Source organism: Rana temporaria, chromosome 9 (assembly GCF_905171775.1).
Source record: "Rana temporaria chromosome 9, aRanTem1.1, whole genome shotgun sequence".
Classification (NCBI taxonomy): Eukaryota; Metazoa; Chordata; class Amphibia; order Anura; family Ranidae; genus Rana; species Rana temporaria.
Window position 1 is genome coordinate 154,297,456 of NC_053497.1, and position 22,356 is coordinate 154,319,811.

Sequence of the window (22,356 nt, forward strand, 5' to 3'; positions counted from 1 at the left end):
TAATTTATGCTATTCACTAGTCCTGAAGGAGGAGTCGAGGCGGAGCTCTATCACAGGTATGCTGCCATGGAGGCACCAGGAAAATTAGCAAGATAAGATATGTGTTAGGTGTAGAAAAAAAAGTGATCGGCATGATGTTATATTAACAAACTTTTAATGTACAGTATGGAAGAACTGTGTAATGTAGACTTCACCAAGAAGTGGAAATGCACGTTCATTTATTGCACCATTGGCTCCGGCGGCTGTCAATCAAAGTCATGTAGTCAATCAGAAGAGAGAGAGAGAGGCGGGGCCAGGTCGGGGCCCCGTATCTGAATGGGCACACGGAGCTGTGACTCGGCTCGGGTGCCCCCATAGCAAGCTGCTTGCTGTGGGGGCACTAAACAGGAGGGAGGGGCTAGAAGCAGCAAACAGGGACCCGAGAAGAGGAGGATCCAGGCTGCTCTGTGAAAATCCACTGCACAGAGGAGGTAAGTATAAAATGTTTGTTGTTTTTCTTTTTTTTTTTTTATCAGAGACTTTACAATCCCTTTAAGCATGTCACTTTGCTCTTTTGATTTCAATGGTAATGCTCTGTAACCACACCTTAACAACAACTATAGCATTTATGGTGTGTTAGTGAAGCATTTATAAAGTGTTAGCTGGGCACTGGGGGAAAGACTGTGGAGGCTCCTGTATCCCAGAATGCAATGAAACCTTAACAAACAAGAACAGAGCAGGTCCAGCCACTTCCTGTTTCTATAGAGCAGCCATGTGGTGAAACCATTCATCCCTGTGTGCAGGCAAAAGCCTCAAGACGCTCAGAAATACTAACAGTGCCTGGCAGGAGCCACTGGCATTATTGCCAGTGGCAAAGATTTTTGTGTCAGCAAAGCTCAGCTGAACCAGGACTAGTGTCAAAGAGATCAAAGTAAAATCCCAGAGAATACAAAGAATTCACAAAAATGTCTGCTATCACACCACAACCTAACCACACCTCAGCCTAGGTTCACACTGCTGCGAATTCAAAATCGCGGTAAAATGCGCGATTTTACCGCGATTTCGCGGCTGTGATTTTGCCGCAATTTTGCCGCGATTTCGGCCGCAATTTAATGTAAATCGCGGCCCAAAATCTCAAAAAGTAGTACAGGAACTACTTTTTGAAATCGCAGATGCGGCGTCGCACTGATTAGGACAGTGCCATTGCCGACAATTGCCGCCGATTTGAGATGCGATTTGACATGTCAAATCGCATCTCAAATCGTTCCAAATCGTACCCAGTGTGAACCAAGGCTCAAAGTAGATAATTTTCTCCACATCACTTCCCCTTTATGCACTGTTAAAGCATTCTTGAAGCTTTTTCAATGCTATAGAATCACCCACTATGTCTTCTTCATAGGCATTTTCTTCTAAAGTGCTTTTGGAACCGGATCGGTGCTGCTTCTCTGTACCATTCTGTACCATTAATGAGCATTGCTTCATTCTTCATAATCAACATACGTGTGAATGAGCTTTTTGGGGGATATTTTCCCCACTGACTACCAATGTAAGGGGCATTTTCCTAATGCTCTAATCCTAGCAGGAGTCCGCTGAGACATGAAAATAATTTCAAGGTTGAAATGGAGCTGTTCTATAGTGTAGGGGGCCCGTTCAAAAAAGTAGTGTCATGATGATCAGGGCCTTCAATTCACAGTAATGCCGCGTACACATGATCAGATTTTTCGTCAGAAAAACCTTGGATGTTTTTTCCGACGGAATTCCGCTCAAGCTTGGGTTGTATACTCATGTTCAAACACGGTGACGTACAACACTACGACGAGCCGAGAAAATGAAGTTCAATGCTTCCGAGCATGCATCAAATTGTTTCCGAACATGCGTCAGAATTTTGCACGTCGGAATTGCTAAAGACGATTTTTTTTCGTCTGAAAATGTGAGAACCAGCTCTCAATCTTTGGTTGGTGGAAATTCCGACAGCAAAAGTCCGATGTAGCATACACACGGTCAGAATTTCTGTTCAAAAGCTCTTTTGCTGTCGGAATTTCCGAACGTGTGTATGGGGCATTGGACATTAATTTGATATGGATTCCCCTTAACTTCCTGATGCCAGCTCTGATACGTCTTTTGGTCCTCTGAATTCCAGAATGCAAGATTTTAAAACTTTGCAGGGCGCAAGGCAAATATACTTCGTAGATCTCCACCCATTGGTATCCCAAATGTACACCTGAACAGCCTGTAGCCATTATAGGATTCAAAACTTTTTGTTGCATATAAGTTCATACATTGACCATTACTGGTACTTAACTCTCAAGGGAGCCACTGCCTGAAACGGGAAGAACAAGCCTAAAATTCTTCTTCCAAATAACTGAGAATTTTCCTCTGACATATTTTAAAGTCATTTTAATTTTATTAGCATATTGTTTTACATTTTATTGGGAAAAATAATTCATTCTCTATTTTGTTTTACAGGGGCTTTATATTTTCTTGGTTTATGCCATTTACAACAGTGAGGTAAGACCAATACAATTGAGCTAGTCATATTACAATGACATTTCATAAATTCTCTGATTATTGAACATCCCATTATCATTTCTTATGGACTACTGCTTATGAGCTACCTTTTTTAAGTACTGTACATCTGGGACTCATATATGAACAATGTATATTCATATCAGCTGATCTATTTTCTACTGTTTGTTTCTAAAATAGTTTTACCAAGATAAATTCTGCTTCATTGCATTGGCAGCATGCCAATGTGACACCATAGCCTGCCAGTCAAAATGCAGGTTGTCAACTACTTTACTCAGTCCATGTAACCTAAAGAGTCATTTACACAGGACATACCAATGTAACTTTAGCAGACCCTAGACAGCAGATGTGAAAACTCTCTGCTAAAATTGACTTTACCTTAAGAAGTTAGATATCCATAGCTGGAGAGTGAATTCTTCCTGATACAATGGCATCATTCCTTTTCAATAATTGGTTTTAAGTAAATTTTGTTCTCTACTGGCTGACAACACAGCTCAATCCATGGGTACCCTAAAGCCCCATACATTTTTTTCCTAAATAGCTTCCTTTACCTTAGTGCAGTCCTCCTTCACGTACCTCATCCTTCGATTTTGCTTTTAAATGTCATTATTTCTTCTGAGAAATCCTCACTTTCTGTTCTTCTGTCTGTAACTCCACACAGTAATGCTAGGCTTTCTCCCTGGTGTGGAGTGTCGTGCTCGCCCCCTCCCTTGGACTACAGGAGAGTCAGGACACTCCCTACGTTGCAGATAGAGAAAGGAGCTGTGTGTTATTGGGTGTCCTGACTCTCCTGTAGTCCAAGGGAGGGGGCAAGCACTACACTCCACACCCGGGAGAAAGCCTTGCATTACTGTGTGGAGTTACAGACAGAAGAACAGGAAGTGAGGATTTCTCAGAAGAAATAAAGACATTTAAAAGCAAAATTGAAGGATGAGGTAAGTGAAGGAGGACTGCACTAAGGTAAAGGAAGCTATTTAGGGGGAAAAAATTGTACCTTTACAACCCCTTTAAGTAGACCTGTCTGAATGAGGCCTTAGAGTACACATGGATTGAGCGGTTTGTCAGCCAATAAAATAAAAAAATTAAATTAAAGCCGATTGAGAAAGTTATGATGTCATTGTATCAGGAACATTTTATTCTCCAGCTATGGATATCTAAATTCTGAAGGTAAAGCCAATTTTAGCAAAACGTTTTCACATCTGATATCTAGGGTCGGCTAGAGAGCGATGCCATAGATATGGGAGCAATAAAGAGTTGGCAAAAGCTATTGTTGCTCTTAGATGTTGGAAGAAATGTTTATAGCGTTATAAAGCTAGATGTGTTTAATATGCACCATCAAAATGTATTTTGAATACATTATGCAATGCATTACTTGTGGATGCCTTGTGAAAACAGTAAAAAAGATATTGAGGAGACATTACAGAAGTTGCGCAATGCCATGAACAAATGAAAAAAGAGACCAAACATCAGTTTCAGGATATAAGAGAACTGGTAGTTTGCTCTGTCTATGCAGACATAGTCAAATATATTAACAATTACACCCGACAAACAAAGAGAAGTGCTGATGTGCAATGTCCATCCATAAAGAATAGCAACAGATACTGAGAATTACACCCAACATTCAGAAGAAGAAATTGTTACTATGCAGTGTTCATACACATAGAACAAGAACATAATGTATACTAAGGGACCTATGTATAAAAATTTGCAGTGCAGATATTTTAATCATTTGCACAGGCACAATGAACGATCAATGTATTGTTTGTAATATGATTATCTTCTATGATGAGCAGCTCCATTTAGTGGCCATAATTCAGTATTTTTTTCTAAAATACCTGAATAAAAACAAATGTGCATTATTACCACTAGATGGAGTCGGCGATAATCGAAGATAATCATGTTACAAAACAATACAGCGATCAATAGTTGTGCCTGTGTGAAAACATCCGCATGTTAAATTTTTTATGCATAAAAGTTACACCCTGTATGAAGCAGTACTGTGTCTAGTTTACCTACAAAAACTGAGAATTCCAGTTTAGACAACAAAGGAACTAGTATTGTACAGGGGCCATAAGTAAATGTTCTCAGCCTTCTTAAAGTGGAGTTCCACCCATAAATATAACATTACATCAGTAGTTTTAAAAAAATGTCATTAGTCCTTTACGAATTTTTTTTTTTTTTTAGATGCCTTCAAAGTGTTGTTGCTAGGCAGAATAGTTCATCTTCCCACTTTCTGCACCTAGGTGCTTAATGCTTCCTAACCTACACCGCACAGACTCCTGGGAATGTAGTGGGTGTAACTTTTCCAGGAGTTTGTGCACTCCCCAGTCTCAAAGAATCATGTGACTTGGACAGCACAGGTGCTGATCTGACACTGCTTGTGCAGCACTGAGCAGGGCTGAAATCCAGGAAGTCATACAGTCTGGCTTCATGATGCCCACACTTAAGATGGCCCCAGTCAATTTCTATTTTATAAAGTGTCTAAATGCTGTAACAACCTAACAAAACGGACCTTAGTTTACAGACTAACTTTACTAGAATACATTAAGCTTGTGTATTACAGGGGTATTTATATTTAAAAAGTGAAATTGTGGCCAGAACTCCGCTTTAAAACAGGAGCCAAAAACAACAAAATACATATCTTTTGTATTTTATACAAAAAATAAATATATATACAATCCTGATCAAAAGTTTAAGACCACTTGAAAATGGCAAAAAATCATATTTTACATTTGTTGGATCTTAACAAGGTTCCAAGTAGAGCTTCAACACGCAACAAGAAGAAATGAGAGTGAGACAAAACATTTTTTGAGCATTCAATTTAATGAAAACAATGAATAAACTGAAACAGGCTGTTTTTCAGCTGATCAAAAGTTTAGGACCACACCTCCAAAAAAAAACGAAACCCCCCCCCAAAACAGAAATCCAACTTCCAAACATGAACTCAGTAATCAGTAGCTTCGCCGTTATTGTTGATCAAAAATTTGTTTTGGCATGCTTGATGCAAGCGTTTCAAAGAGGTGAGTGGGAACATTTCTCCAAGTGGTGAAGACAGCCGCACGAAGGCCATCTACTGTCTGAAACTGTTGTCCATTTTTGTAAACTTCCCTTGCCATCCATCCCCAAAGGCTCTCAATTGGATTTAGATCAGGGGAACACGCAGGATGGGCCTGTAGCGTTGTCCTGTTTAAAAACCCAGTCGTTACCACACAGAAGAGGGCCCTCAGTCATGAAGAATGCTCTCTGCAACATCTGGACATTTGGAGTCACACAGGACCCCTTTGTCAGGCATGTCATAGATCTATCTCCGAGACATTGCACTCTCCTTGTGTTGTGACTAGAGTTGAGCGGACACCTGGATGTTCGGGTTCGGACCCGAACCCGGACTTTGAAAAAAAAGTTTGGGTTCGGGACCGAACTTTGACCCGGACCCGAACCCCATTGAAGTCAATGGGGACCCAGACTTTTGACTACAAAAATGTCTCTAAAAAACAAAGGGAAAGGGCTGGAGGGCTGCAAATGGCAGCAAAATGTCGGGAAGAGCATGGCAAGTACTGTGGAAATAAATGTGGATAGGGAAATAACTCAAAATAACCAAAAAAAAAAAATATATAATGATTTTGACCTTGGAGGACGAGGTCCATACAGTTTTGTTCAAAATTATTCAATGCTGTAAAGGGTTTTAGGGAATTCAGTGTACATTTGTAATTTTATTCAGAATGAAATCCTACAATAGGGTGACCAGACATCCCCGGTTTCAGGGGACAGTCCCCGGATTGAGGACACTGTCCCCGGACAAAGTCTGTCCCCGGTTTTGTCCCCAGATTTTGTCACCTTATCCTACAAGGATAAGGTGACATAAGGTAAACAACCATATGTGCATAAGGTAAACAACCATATGCAACTAAAATGATATCAATTGGTTTTGTAATACAGTAGTAAATGCAAAATTCAAGGCAATGGGCACTGTTGAAACGCTACCTGGTCGTGGCAGAAAGAAGATGCTGACTGCTGTGCGCTTACCTGAAGTGTAGAGTGGAGAAAAGTCCCTGTGTGACTGCTGAGGAACTGAGAAAATATTTGTCAGATGTGGGTACTGAAGTTTCTGCTCAGACAATACGGCGCAGACTGCGTAATGAAGGCCTCTATGCCAGAACTCCCAGGCGCACCCCCATGCTGTCTCCAAAGAATAAGAAGAGTCGACTGCAGTATGCCGAAAGTAATGTGGGCAAACCACACACGTTTTGGGATTGTGTTGTGTGGACTTATGAATCAAAATTACAACTGTGTGGGCCCATGGATCAACGATATGTTTGGAGGAGGAAGAACAAGGCCTATGATGAAAAGAACACCTTGCCTACTGTGAAGCATGGCGGGGGGTCAATCATGCTTTGGGGCTGTTTTGCTTGTGCAGGTACAGGGAAGCTTCAGCGTGTGCAAGGTACCATGAATTCTCTTCAGAACCAAGGAGATATTGGATGACAATGTGATGCAGTCCGACACAAACCATAGGCTTGGGAGACGTTGGAGCTTTCAACAGGACAATGATCCCAAGCATACCTCCAACTCCAGTAGAGCATGGTTGCTGATTAAAGGCCGGAACATTTTGGAGTGGCCATCGCAGTCACCAGACTAAAATCCGATTGAGAAGCTCTGGTGGGACTTAAAGAAAGCAGTTGCAGTGCGCAACCCTAACAATGTGACTGAAGGTGGAAGTGGCGGTGGAGGAGGAGAAGGAGGAGGTAGCCAACACAGCAGGTTTTGGTTTTTAATAGATTTATTTTTTAAATTAGGGTAAACCCCAAAATAGTTAGACAGATCTAGGGTTGCTACCTCATCCCTTTAAACCTGAACACAGAGTTACACAGGTTCTGGGGCAAATTTAATGTCGATAGACTCGATAAGGCACCAAGTGAGTTTAATTAACAGCACCTTAATCAGCCAGAGAACCTGTGTAAATAATATGTTTTTGCTTTGAAAGGGATGAGATGGCAACCCTAGAAAGCTCAGAAAAAAACAATGGCTGGGTAAGGCCGGCCCGGTGTCTATTCTGCACAAGGTACGGACAACTCCTCTGGGATCCATGCCTGGTTCTTTTTAATGAACGTGAGCTTGTCCACATTGGATCTGGACAGGCGGCTGCGCTTGTCTGTGATAACGCCCCCTGCCGTGCTAAATACACGTTCAGACAATACACTGGCCGCAGGGCAGGCCAGCACCTCCAAGGCGTAAAGGGCAAGCTCAGGCCATGTGCCCAATTTGGAGACCCAGAAGTTTAAGGGGGCATTGCCGTCATTCAGTACGTGTTGGGGTGTGCTGACATACTGCTCCACCATGTTGCTGAAATGCTGCCTCCTGCTAAAACGTTCCATATCAGCTGGTGGTGCTGTTTGTTGTGGCGTGCTGACAAAGCTTTTCCACATTTCGGCCATGCTAACCCTGCCTTCTGAGGTGCTGGCGGTGCCCATGCTGCGTTGGCGACCTCTTCCTCCTCCTCTGCCTTCACCTTCTGCTTTCACTGTGGCCCCGCTGCCAGGTGGGAATTGCACCAGCAGCGCGTCTAACAGCGTGCGCTTGTACTCGCGCATCTTGCGTTCACGCTCCAGTGAGGGGATTAAGGACGGTACATTGTCCTTGTAACGGGGATCCAGCAGCGTGGCCACCCAGTAATCAGCACCTGTCATAATGTGCGAAACACGCCGGTCGTTGCGGAGACACTGCAGCATGTAATTGCTCATGTGCGCTAGGCTGCCCACAGGCAATGAAAAGCTGTCCTCTGTGGGAGGTGTATCATCTGTGTCCTCTGTATCCCCCCAGCCACGCACCAGTAATGGCCATAAGCTGGTCTGGATGCCATCCTGCTGTGAACATGGTTCCTCCTCCTCCTCCATGTCTTCCTCCACCGCGTCATCCTCCAGAACTGTGCCCTTGCTAGACAATTGTGTACCTGGCCTTTGTTGGTGCACGAACCCACCCTCGGAGCCACTTGTGAATGACTGCCCTGAAAGCCTTGCAAATGATCCCGATTCCTCCTCCTCCTCCTCCTGTGCCACATCCTCTTCCATCATTGCCCGTAGCGTTTTTTCAAGGAGGCATAGGAGTGGGATAGTCACACTGAGAGCAGCGTCATTGGCACTGGCCATGTTGGTGGAGTACTCAAAACAGCGCAACAAGGCACACAGGTCTCGCATGGAGGCCCAGTTATTGGTGGTAAAGTGGTTGTGTTCTGCAGAGCGACTCACGCGTGCGTGCTGCAGCTGGAACTCCACTATCGCCTGCTGCTGCTCGCACAGTCTGGCCAGCATGTGCAAGGTGGAGTTCCACCTTGTGGGCACATCACATATGAGGCGGTGAGCGGGAAGGCCGAAGTTACGCTGCAGCGCTGCCAGGCGAGCAGCAGCAGGGTGAGAACGCCGAAAGTGCGCACAGACGGCCCGCACTTTCTGCAGCAGCTGTGGCATATTGGGGTAACTTTTCAGGAAACTCTGCACCACCAAATTCAGCACATGCGCCAGGCAAGGAATGTGCGTCAAACCGGCTAGGCCCAGAGCTGCTACGAGATTTCGACCGTTATCGCACACCACCAGGCCCGGCTTGAGGCTCAATGACGCCAACCACTCATCGGTCTGTTGTTCCATGTCCCTCCACAACTCCTGCGCGGTGTGTGGTTTTTCCCCCAAACAGGAAAGTTTTAAAACTGCCTGCTTCAGCACAGCCATGGGTAAACACCACCAACACCACCAACTTCAGCACAGCCATGGGTAAACACCCATGGCTGTGCTGAAGTTGGTGGTGAGTTTCTTAAGCTGACTGGATGAGGAGGCGGCAGAGGATGAGGAAGCGGAGTAGAAGGAGTTAGGAACAGGAGGCAAACTGAAGCGCCCTGCAATCCTCGGTGGTGGAAGGACATGCGCCAAACTGCTATCCGCCTCAGGCCCAGCCGCCACTGCATTTACCCAGTGCGCTGTTAGGGAGATATAACGTCCCTGACCGTGCTTACTGGTCCACGTATCCGTAGTTAGGTGGACCTTAACAGAGATGGCGTTGCGCAGTGCACACCTGATTTTGTCCCCCACTTGGTTGTGCAGGGAAGGGATAGCTCGCCTGGAAAAGTAGTGGCGGCTGGGCACGACGTACTGTGGGACAGCCAATGCCATCAGGCTTTTAAAACTCTGCGTCTCCACCAGACGGAATGACAGCATTTCAAAGGCCAGTAATTTTGAAATGCTGGCATTCAGGGCCAGGGCTCGGGGGTGGGTAGAGGGGTACTTCCTCTTACGCTCCAGTGTTTGGGAGATGGAGAGCTGAATGCTTCCATGGGACATTGTGGAGATGTTTGGTGACCCAGGTGGTAGTGTTGCCTGCCGGTCCCCTATTTGAGGGGTGGCAGGTGGCACTGTCACTACGGAGGTGGATGAAGAGGCAGAGAGGCCCGAGACTGATGCAAAAGAGGAAGCAGTAAGAGCCAGAGACCTTTCTTGGTTTTTGGGGTGTCTACTCCACTGCAGCTCGTGCTTTGCACTTAGATGCCTGGTCATGCAGGTTGTGCTCAGGTTGAGAACGTTTATGCCTCATGTAAATGCAAGAAACTAAATGGGTGGGACTTTAAATGAGGCGCAAGGCATAGAGCCAAGCACTTCCATCCCCGATATTTTGAACAATAAGGAATAGGGTGGGACTTTAAATGAGGCATGCACCCCAGGAGAGTAACAATAACAGTGGGATTTGGACAGGTACATGATCCAGCAGAACCAAGCAAATAACATGAAAGCATTGCACGGATACAAAAAACAGTCGGTTATTTAATAGTATAAAAATTATATATACAGTAGATACAATAGTAGCATGGTAGATCTGTTACAATAATCAAAGAAAATTGCATACATTTCAACAGTTCATGGTAACAATGGTAGGAATAAATAAATATAATAGGTTCATGCTGGAAACGATATCAAAAGAGGCCAAATCACTGGAAAGTATCTCCATGATAAATGAATATTGATACGTTGGTACACTCCACTGGTGTAGAGAGGAAATTAGTTGGTAAAAGATATCATATATAAACCAGAGGGGCTTCTAATGGCTCCTAACAGTAAAAGTTAATGCATAGTATAAACATTAAATGAGATCAAATTCGTTGGAATAACTCCACAGTAATAGTGACCACAATCGATCATATAGACGATGTGTATGATAATAATTAGTACATTACCAACTAATTTCCTCTCTACACCAGTGGAGTGTACCAACGTATCAATATTCATTTATCATGGAGATACTTTCCAGTGATTTGGCCTCTTTTGATATCGTTTCCAGCATGAACCTATTATATTTATTTATTCCTACCATTGTTACCATGAACTGTTGAAATGTATGCAATTTTCTTTGATTATTGTAACAGATCTACCATGCTACTATTGTATCTACTGTATATATAATTTTTATACTATTAAATAACCGACTGTTTTTTGTATCCGTGCAATGCTTTCATGTTATTTGCTTGGTACTACTGGATCATGTACCTGTCCAAATCCCACTGTTATTGTTACTCTCCTGGGGTGCATGCCTCATTTAAAGTCCCACCCTATTCCTTATTGTTCAAAATATCGGGGATGGAAGTGCTTGGCTCTATGCCTTGCGCCTCATTTAAAGTCCCACCCATTTAGTTTCTTGCATTTACATGTTTCCGGGGATGGATACATGCACCCTTACAATCATACACTATATATGTTGGTACTCTCCCTCCTTTAGGTTACTTAGCTGTCTGTTCATTTCAAACTGTATGATCATTATATGTTTAAATCTTGTATTATACCAGTTTTGGCCTCCAGGGGTTTCAGCTTCATAGTACCCCTCACATCGTTACCCACGATGTGATTTTCGGATGTGTTGCTGCCTTACAATGGGCCAGCTTGTGGCTGGGCAGACTGTACCAGCCGGCTCTATCAGTCCCGGGAGCTGCGATGCACTCTTGGGCCCCGCCCTTCCCCATCCCTCCCACTGCCTTGGGGGTGTGGCGGGGGTTCGGGCGGACGTCCGATTGCGCATCGACGGCACGCTTCCTACGCCATGTCTGCTGCGGCACCACGTGTGACGTCAGCGGACTGACGTTGCTGATTCCCATCTGGAAGTCCCTGCGAGGCAGCTAGTGTGGGGCGGCGGGATCACCCGCTCCCCCTCGCTCACACGCCGCCTCCTCTCCTTGGACAACCCACGTGCCGTTGGTGAGCCACTCCCCACCCTAGTGAGTATTTATACTCCTTCCAGTGCAGCGGTTCTCCTTACGGCGGTGTGTCCTGTGGTCCTGGTCGTTCCTTAGCACTATCCTACTCACCTTCAGGTATACAATTAGACCTTTATACCCTATTTTACCCACTACTCATCCTTTCCTTACATTTTGTCCCTCTGTCATAACTGGGTTCTGTTTTTGGCATACCACCCCATTGTTTGGGGTCCACTCACAGCCCTTCCTTTATGGTTATTACCACATTTGGGACACAGTGCACCTTATGTACACTTCACGGTCACAACCCTACTATCCCTTGCCCTACACCTTTAGACAATTTTTCATGTTTAATATATATATTTAATATTTTTTATTTATCATCTTTTCATATTTTTGTATTACAACTGTTCACGATATAGCTATTATCAGCTTCTACAATTTTTAATTTTCACAGATCATCATACTTATGTTAAGGCACATTAACTTCCATGTATCCATGAGGCCGCCATCTTGGACATCTAGCTTTATACTGGATCATTTTCCATCCTTGTGGTGGGGTTGGCCCACCTCAGCTCCCGTGGGCTGTTACCTTCCCGGCTACGTTTCTGCCCTCCTAGTCTGTACCTTCGGTTTTGACATACCCGTAAGTACTTTGGGGATTAGTTACTACTATGATCCCTTTTCCCCTTCTCTCCATAACTGGATCTATTATATATACCCTCATTTTAAATCATGTTTTTTGATATTTACAGACATCTACCTCATACTCTGCTCCTGAGGAGTGGCACTAGCCACGAAACGCGTTGAGCCAATAGACGCCCCCCCTCTCATTCGTTGCCATTACACCTTTACCAACGTTCTACAGATCGATTGTATTTTATATACTTCTCAACTATGGGTGTTATTACTATGGAGGAGCCACCAGATGCCCCCCCCCCCCATGCCCGTTGCTAATGTACTAATTATTATCATACACATCGTCTATATGATCGATTGTGGTCACTATTACTGTGGAGTTATTCCAACGAATTTGATCTCATTTAATGTTTATACTATGCATTAACTTTTACTGTTAGGAGCCATTAGAAGCCCCTCTGGTTTATATATGATATATTTTACCAACTAATTTCCTCTCTACACCAGTGGAGTGTACCAACGTATCAATATTCATTTATCATGGAGATACTTTCCAGTGATTTGGCCTCTTTTGATATCGTTTCCAGCATGAACCTATTATATTTATTTATTCCTACCATTGTTACCATGAACTGTTGAAATGTATGCAATTTTCTTTGATTATTGTAACAGATCTACCATGCTACTATTGTATCTACTGTATATATAATTTTTATACTATTAAATAACCGACTGTTTTTTGTATCCGTGCAATGCTTTCATGTTATTTGCTTGGTTCTGCTGGATCATGTACCTGTCCAAATCCCACTGTTATTGTTACTCTCCTGGGGTGCATGCCTCATTTAAAGTCCCACCCTATTCCTTATTGTTCAAAATATCGGGGATGGAAGTGCTTGGCTCTATGCCTTGCGCCTCATTTAAAGTCCCACCCATTTAGTTTCTTGCATTTACATGAGGCATAAACGTTCTCAACCTGAGCACAACCTGCATGACCAGGCATCTAAGTGCAAAGCACGAGCTGCAGTGGAGTAGACACCCCAAAAACCAAGAAAGGCCTCTGGCTCTTACTGCTTCCTCTTTTGCATCAGTCTCGGGCCTCTCTGCCTCTTCATCCACCTCCGTAGTGACAGTGCCACCTGCCACCCCTCAAATAGGGGACCGGCAGGCAACACTACCACCTGGGTCACCAAACATCTCCACAATGTCCCATGGAAGCATTCAGCTCTCCATCTCCCAAACACTGGAGCGTAAGAGGAAGTACCCCTCTACCCACCCCCGAGCCCTGGCCCTGAATGCCAGCATTTCAAAATTACTGGCCTTTGAAATGCTGTCATTCCGTCTGGTGGAGACGCAGAGTTTTAAAAGCCTGATGGCATTGGCTGTCCCACAGTACGTCGTGCCCAGCCGCCACTACTTTTCCAGGCGAGCTATCCCTTCCCTGCACAACCAAGTGGGGGACAAAATCAGGTGTGCACTGCGCAACACCATCTCTGTTAAGGTCCACCTAACTACGGATACGTGGACCAGTAAGCACGGTCAGGGACGTTATATCTCCCTAACAGCGCACTGGGTAAATGCAGTGGCGGCTGGGCCTGAGGCGGATAGCAGTTTGGCGCATGTCCTTCCACCACCGAGGATTGCAGGGCGCTTCAGTTTGCCTCCTGTTCCTAACTCCTTCTACTCCGCTTCCTCATCCTCTGCCGCCTCCTCATCCAGTCAGCTTAAGAAACTCACCACCAACTTCAGCACAGCCATGGGTGTTTACCCATGGCTGTGCTGAAGTTGGTGGTGTTGGTGGTGTTTACCCATGGCTGTGCTGAAGCAGGCAGTTTTAAAACTTTCCTGTTTGGGGGAAAAACCACACACCGCGCAGGAGTTGTGGAGGGACATGGAACAACAGACCGATGAGTGGTTGGCGTCATTGAGCCTCAAGCCGGGCCTGGTGGTGTGCGATAACGGTCGAAATCTCGTAGCAGCTCTGGGCCTAGCCGGTTTGACGCACATTCCTTGCCTGGCGCATGTGCTGAATTTGGTGGTGCAGAGTTTCCTGAAAAGTTACCCCAATATGCCACAGCTGCTGCAGAAAGTGCGGGCCGTCTGTGCGCACTTTCGGCGTTCTCACCCTGCTGCTGCTCGCCTGGCAGCGCTGCAGCGTAACTTCGGCCTTCCCGCTCACCGCCTCATAGGAGCCATTAGAAGCCCCTCTGGTTTATATATGATATCTTTTACCAACTAATTTCCTCTCTACACCAGTGGAGTGTACCAACGTATCAATATTCATTTATCATGGAGATACTTTCCAGTGATTTGGCCTCTTTTGATATCGTTTCCAGCATGAACCTATTATATTTATTTATTCCTACCATTGTTACCATGAACTGTTGAAATGTATGCAATTTTCTTTGATTATTGTAACAGATCTACCATGCTACTATTGTATCTACTGTATATATCATTTTTATACTATTAAATAACCGACTGTTTTTTGTATCCGTGCAATGCTTTCATGTTATTTGCTTGGTTCTGCTGGATCATGTACCTGTCCAAATCCCACTGTTATTGTTACTCTCCTGGGGTGCATGCCTCATTTAAAGTCCCACCCTATTCCTTATTGTTCAACGTTTATGCCTCGCTTCAGGCTCTGATTGCACAACGTGCAAACCACGCGTGTCTTGTCATCAGCACATTGTGTGAAGAACTGCCACGCTAGGGAACTCCTTGGACCTGCCTTTGGTGTGCTCGGTCCCTTGCTGGGTTGGGCAGTAGCAGGCGTACTGTCTAGGGGACGGACGCTCTGCTTTGGCACCCTGCTCCCTCTTCTGCTGTGCTGGTGGCTCTGTGCGACCACCGCCTCTTCCTCCGAACTACATGGGTCACCTGCACGACCTTGATTCCATGTCGGGTCGAGGACCTCATCGTCCTGCACATCATCTTCCACCCAGTCTTCACCACTGCCCTCCTTGTCGCTCTGCACAATTGCAAAAGCACCAGCAGTTGGCAACTGTGTTTCATCATCATCATCATGCAAGACGTGCTGTGATGGTCCCCCCATGAACTCATCCTGAAATAGAAGTGGTTGGGCATCAGTGCACTCAATCTCTTCCCCTTCTGGGCCTGGGCTAGTTGGATGGCCCTGGGAACACATGCTAACAGACTCATCAAAAAGAAGAAGAGACTGCTGCATGCTTTGGGGCTCAGACTGCTTGGCTGATTTAAAAGGGGGTGAGGTGAAAGACTGATGGTGGACATCGGCTGCAGGCGCGAACTCTGAGCTTTTAGCACAAGACTGGTTGGAAAACAATGTGAAGGAACTGGAGGCACTGTCAGCAACCCAATCTACTACCGCCTGCTCTGCTCCTGGCCTCAACATTCGTAGAGCTGGATTAGGCCCCACCAAATACCGCTGCAGGCTCTGTCGGCTACTCGCACCTGAGAAAGGGGTTTCACTTGTGCTTGTAGCTGGCACAGATCGACCACGTCCTCTCCCTCTAACAGGAGCTCCACCAGCAGCACCACGCCCGCGGCCACGTCCCTTATTTGACGGTTTCCTCATATTTCTCAAATTTAGGGTCTTGCCCAAATTTTGAGAAATTTAAATACAAAAAAATGTAAGCTGGTGAAATAGGTAGAGATTCAACTATATATTTCTCCACCTATAGCAAGAAGCAGGAAGCCAGCACTAAACAATGTACTGCACAGACAGTATATCACAGGGGACAGGTGCAGTGCTGTTTTAAATATACAGAGTCACCTATAGAGTGCTGGTGCCCCTATAGAAAAATTGTTCAGAAACCTGTGCCTACCTGACTATGTACTTGACAGAAACTCAGTGTATGACAGGTGAACAGTCACCTATACAGTAATGACTGCCCCCACAACACAGAAATTATTATTTTTCCTGAAAAATCTCACTGAGTATGGAACTGTTACTTGACAGAAACTCAGTATATGACAGGTGAACAGTCACCTATACAGTAATGACTGCCCCCACCCCACAGAAATTATTTTTTTTTCTGAAAAATCTCACTGAGTATGGAACTGTTACTTGACAGAAACTCAGTATATGACAGGTGAACAGTCACCTATACAGTAATGACTGCCCCCACAACACAGATTTTTTTTTTTTTTTCTGAAAAATCTCACTGAGTATGGAACTGTTACTTGACAGAAACTCAGTATATGACAGGTGAACAGTTGCTGTGGCAGCTGCAAACAGCCACTATAGATGAAGCAAATGCCTGAAGTATATAGCAGCACAGCAGATGTCAGAGGAATACAGTGCTTCTTGATATTTAAGAAACAAACTAAGACCTACAACTGTCCCTATGAGAATCAGCAGCAAGCAACCATCCCCTCACATAACTGAAGCAGCCAGATACGATAAGATGATGCAGATCTCAAATGAATAAAGTGTTCCCTCTTGAAATTTCTGGAGCAGTAATTAATCACAGCACACACCTAACACTCTCCCTAAAGAACAATCAGGAACCTTGCCCTCACATAAGTAGAATACAGCCAGATCACCTAACTTTCCCTAAGCAGCAGATTTCACCAGCCTTTCCCTATCTAGAGTAAAGCAGAGTGACGATCTGTGCTGTGTGCCTGTATCTAATATAGAAGCACGTCACATGATGGGTCACATGCTGCACTGGCCAATCACAGCCATGCCATAAGTAGGCATGGCTGTGATCAGATTACAGTCACAGTTGTAAAAAGAAAGGCGATTGGCTGCCGTGCCGCGCGCCAAATATACCCAAACCCCGAACCCGAACCCAAACTTTTTCCAACTATTCGGGTTCGGGAAAAACCCAAAGTCCGTACCGAACCCGAACTTTACAGTTCTGGTTTCGCTCAACCCTAGTTGTGACCATCCAATAAACAATCCGATTGGACGCTATTTATGTCGTTCCATGGTATGCTGGCAAATATCTTCATTGTGACTTGAACCAGTATACAGCTGGTTGTTGCTGCAGCACCCAAATTTGAGAGCTCATCCAGGAATGTGTGCAATGGGAATATGAAGTATTAAAAGGTCAATGGGTTTCTGGACTCCTGACAGACCCTTGCATCTTTCATCCAGTGCTGCACTGACGTTTCTGGATTCTGAGTCATGGGGAAAGCAAAATAATTGTAAAAGGATCTGTAGGAAAAGGAAGTTTAACTGTATAAAACAGGAAAAAGATATAAAAAGATATCCAAGGAATTGAGGATGCCAATCAGCAGTGTTCAAACTCTAATCAAGAACTGAAAAATTAGGGGTTCTGTTGAAACTAAACCACGGTCCGGGAGACTAACTAACATCTCAGCCACAACTACCAGGAAAATTGTTTGGGATGCAAAGAAAAACCCACAAATACCTTCAGGTAAATTACAGGACTCTCTGAAAACATGTCGTGTGGATGTTTCAAGATGCACATTAACCAGTTCCGGACCGCCTCATGTACATATATACGTCAGCAGAATGGCACGGACAGGCACATCAACGTACCTGTACGTGCCCTGCTTGACGTGGGTCGGGGGTCCAATCGGGACCCCCCCCGGTACTTGCGGCGGTCCAGTAATCTTCACGAGCGATCCGGGATGAGGGGGCGGCGGTTCGTTTTTGTCTGCCCCCTCCGGATCGCTCCTCAGCCAATCGGCTTCCTCCCCTGCCCTCCTCCGCCTGCATTGTAAACATAGGCAGAGGAGGAAGTGATGTCACCGCTCCTCCCGCCGGTATATTCGTCCGGCGGAGGAGCAGAGACATTACACAGTGAGCACACAAGCACTACACTGACACCTGTACACATAGGCATACAACCTCCCCCCCGGTCACCCTCCGATCACCCCCCCCAGCCCCCCCCTGTCACACTGTCACTAAATAGCAGTGATCATTTACTGATCACTGCATTTAGTGTCAGTGTGACAGGCAGTTAGTGTCAGGCAGTTAGTGTTAGTTCCAGGATAGCCCCCTACCCCCCCCAATAAAGGTTTTAACCCCTTGATCTCCCCCTAGTTAACCCTTTCACCCCCCCTTTTGCCAGCGTCACTAAGCGATAGTTTTTCTGATCGCTGTATTAGTGTCGCTCGTGCCACTAGGTAGCTAGTTTTTTTTTTAGGTTCGCCGCCATGTTTTTATAGCGTTAGAAAATTTATGGGGGTACCTAACGCTATAAAAACATGGCGGCGAACCTAAAAAAAAACGAGCTACCTAGCGGCACGAGCGACACTAATACAGCGATCAGAAAAACGATCGCTTAGTGACGCTGGCAAAAGGGGGGTGAAAGGGTTAACTAGGGGGTGATCAAGGGGTTAAAACCTTTATTGGGGGGGTAGGGGGCTACCCTGGACCTAACACTTTTAACCCCTTGATCACCCCCTAGTTAACCCTTTCACCCCCCTTTTGCCAGCGTCACTAAGCGATCGTTTTTCTGATCGCTGTATTAGTGTCGCTCGTGCCGCTAGGTAGCTAGTTATTTTTTGAGGTTCGCCCGCCAGGTTTTTATAGCGTTAGGTACCCCCATACATTTTCTAATAAAGATTTTAACCCCTGATTGCCCCTAGAGTTAACCCTTTCACCCCCCTATTGCCAGCGTCACTAAGCGATCGTTTTTCTGATCGCTGTATTAGTGTCGCTGGTGCCGCTAGGTAGCTAGTTATTTTTTGAGGTTCGCCCGCCAGGTTTTTATAGCGTTAGGTACCCCCATACATTTTCTAATAAAGGTTTTAACCCCTGATTGCCCCTAGAGTTAACCCTTTTACCCCCTATTACCAGCATCACTAAGCGATCGTTTTTCTGATCGCTGTATTAGTGTCGCTGGTGCCGCTAGGTAGCTAGTTATTTTTTGAGGTTCGCCCGCCAGGTTTTTATAGCGTTAGGTACCCCCATACATTTTCTAATAAAGGTTTTAACCCCTGATTGCCCCTAGAGTTAACCCTTTTACCCCCTATTACCAGCATCACTAAGCGATCGTTTTTCTGATCGCTGTATTAGTGCCGCTAGGTAGCTAGTTATTTTTTGAGGTTCGCCCGCTAGGTTTTTATAGCGTTAGGTACCTCCATACATTTTCTAATAAAGGTTTTAACCCCTGATTGCCCCTAGAGTTAACCCTTTCACCCCCTATTGCCAGCGTCACTAAGCAATCATTTTTCTGATCGCTGTATTAGTGTCGCTGGTGCCGCTAGGTAGCTAGTTAGTGCCAGTAACGCTTACACCCATGCGCAAAGCATACTCCCCCCCCATATGTGGAATTACACCCCAAAATACATTCTGCTGCTTCTCCTGAGTACGGGGCTACCACATGTGTGAGACTTTTTGGGAGCCTAGCCACGTACGGGACCCCAAAAACCAATCACCGCCTTCAGGCTTTCTAAGGGTGTAAATTTTTGATTTCACTCCTCACTATCTATCACAGTTTTGAAGGCCATAAAATGCCAAAATAGCACAAAAACACCCCAAATGACCCCATTTTGGAAAGTAGACACCCCAAGCTATTTTCTGAGAGGGATGTCGAGTCCATGGAATATTTTATATTTTGACACAAGTTGCGGGAATATGATAAACTGATTTTTTTTTGCACAAAGTTGTCACTAAATGATATATTGCTCACACATGCCATGGTTATATGTGGAATTGTACCCCAAAATACATTCTGCTGCTTCTCCTGAGTACGGGGATACCACATGTGTGGGACTTTTTGGGAGCCTAGCCGCGTACGGGGCCCCGAAATGCCTTCAAGATTTCTAAGGGCATACATTTTTGATTTCACTCCTCACTACCTATCATAGTTTTGAAGGCCATAAAATGCCAAGATGGCACACAACCCCCCAAAATGACCCCATTTTGGAAAGAAGACACCCCAAGCTATTTGCTGAGAGGCATGTTGAGTCCATGGAATATTTAATTTTCCCGAGGCGTCTTTCAGGAAAGCACCTTGAGATATCATGATCCTCCCACTCCATCAGGAAACACCTTCTTTCATCCTTTTAAAAGGAGGCCCCTCCTTGCACTCCTCAGTTTTTGTGTTTCCTCCTCCGGAGGGAGCATCTTCTTGGGAAGGGTCTGATGTCTCAGGTGCTGCCTGAAAAAAAACGGACCTTTCCTCTTACCTTTTTTTCAGGGACTGTCCGCTCTCCCGTACCACCCGAGCGGCGGTGATGGTAGTCGGGCTCCTCTCTCTCCCGGTGCTCAGTGGAGCCAGCCTTCGGCGATCGTGAGGTGCCTCGTTTTTTGTGGGGCGTCGCCATTTTGGCGTAGCCTGGTCGCCGGAGAGGCGCGTCATTTCCGGCGCGCCAGGAGGAGGGGTAGGGCGGACGCTGGAGCCTACTTCCGTCTTCCTGGTGCGGCGCAGCGGCGCTATTGGAGTCCGGGAAGCGCCGTGGATGCCACAGAGAACGCTGATTCCTGCGATGGAGGCTGCAGATGCATCAGCGGTGGAGACAGGCACGGGCACCAGCAGGACCTCGGCGGGAAGCAGCAACGTAAGTCTGTTTTCCCCCAGGGGTGAGGGTTCTCTCCTTTTTGGGATTTCTCTCTCGGTCTCTTCACTTTTTTCCCTCCAGTGGCATGGGGGCCTGTCAGGGCACGGGTGGACACCTTTTGTTCCTAAGTGCACCTAGGTGAGGGGGGGGTCATGTTTGTTTATTGAGACCGGGTCTCATGCTGGATCCCCCTATATTTTTTTCTTCTCTCCCTGTTCCTTTTTTTAGGTCAAACCTGAAAAAAAGAGATGTCCTTCTTGTAAGGAGAAAATGGGGGAAAGTTGGAAGAAACCATGGTGTAAGGCATGTATAGCAGCCTTAGTACAGAAGGAGTCAGCCTCAGTCAGAGAGGAATTGATGGCTTCTGTCAAAGATGAGCTTTTGGCCACCTTTCAGACTATGAGAGAGTCATTAGCTCCTGTCACCATTTCTCAGCCCTCCACATCACAGTCTTCTCAGGAGACAGGGTGGGCTCCTAGGCCCTCTGATAACGAGGGGTCCAGGGAGAGTCAGCCTCAGGCCCCCTCTAGTGAGGACTCAGAAAATGAGGAAGAAATAGAGTCTCCCTCAAAATTTAAACTGTCCCTGGAGGATGTGGATGGCCTCCTCAGGGCTATTTATGCCACTTTAGGTCTCAGTGAGGAAAAGAGGGACTTAAGCCTGCACGATCGCATGTATGCCGGTCTCTGCGAGCCCAAGGGGCGTACATTTCCAGTTCACCCGGTCATCTCCGAAACAATCTTGCGGGAATGGCAGGATCCAGAAAAGAAACCATTTTTTTTCAAAATCCCACAAAAGGAGGTTTCCCTTTGGAGAAGATCCATCAGTCGTGTGGAACAAAAGTCCTAAACTCGACGCAGCTTTTTCCCAGGTGTCTAGGTCCACAGATTTATCCTTTGAGGATATGGGGATCCTGAAGGACCCGATGGATAAGCGAATGGATCTTCTCCTTAAAAAAGCCTGGCAGTCTATTATGGTTAACCTCAAGCCTGCCATGGCTACCACCTGTGTGGCATGCAACTTAGAGTTCTGGTTAGACAAACTCAAAGCTCATATTGAGGCAGACTCCCCAAAACAGGACATTTTGGACTCTTTTTCTACCATTTCTGCAGCCGTAGCCTATATGGCAGATGCCTCGGCCGAGGCGATAAAAATGTCCGCTAGATCCGCTGCTTTAGCCAACTCAGCCAGAAGGGCTTTATGGCTCAAGACCTGGCCTGGTGACACAGCCTCCAAAAGCAAGCTGTGTGGAATCCCGTTTTCTGGGGATCTTCTCTTCGGCCCTGAACTGGATAGTATCCTGGACAGGACGGCCGACAAGAAAAAGGCCTTCCCGGTCAAAAATAAGAACCCCCCTCCCAAGCGTTTTTTTCGGGCCTTTAAGCAGCAGGATAAGGGGAAAAGACCGCAAGGTAAAAGGAACTGGGCAGCGCAGAAAGGTAAAGGAAAGGGAGTCCTTTTCCATCCTCCTGCGCCGGCCAATAAGCCGCAATGACTCGACCCTGAGGGTAGGCGGGAGGTTACAGGGG

At 45.8% G+C, this 22,356-nt stretch overlaps 1 protein-coding gene across 1 annotated transcript in view; it reads left to right on the top strand.

The window, feature by feature from the left end:
• Positions 1 to 22,356, top strand: part of ADGRD2 (adhesion G protein-coupled receptor D2) — a 999,543-nt gene that overhangs the window by 667,697 nt on the left and 309,490 nt on the right. Inside the window, exon 21 of the mRNA XM_040324866.1 lies at positions 2,446 to 2,487. Within this exon, the coding sequence (XP_040180800.1) occupies positions 2,446 to 2,487 (42 nt within the window). The remainder of the gene's footprint in view (positions 1 to 2,445; positions 2,488 to 22,356) is intronic.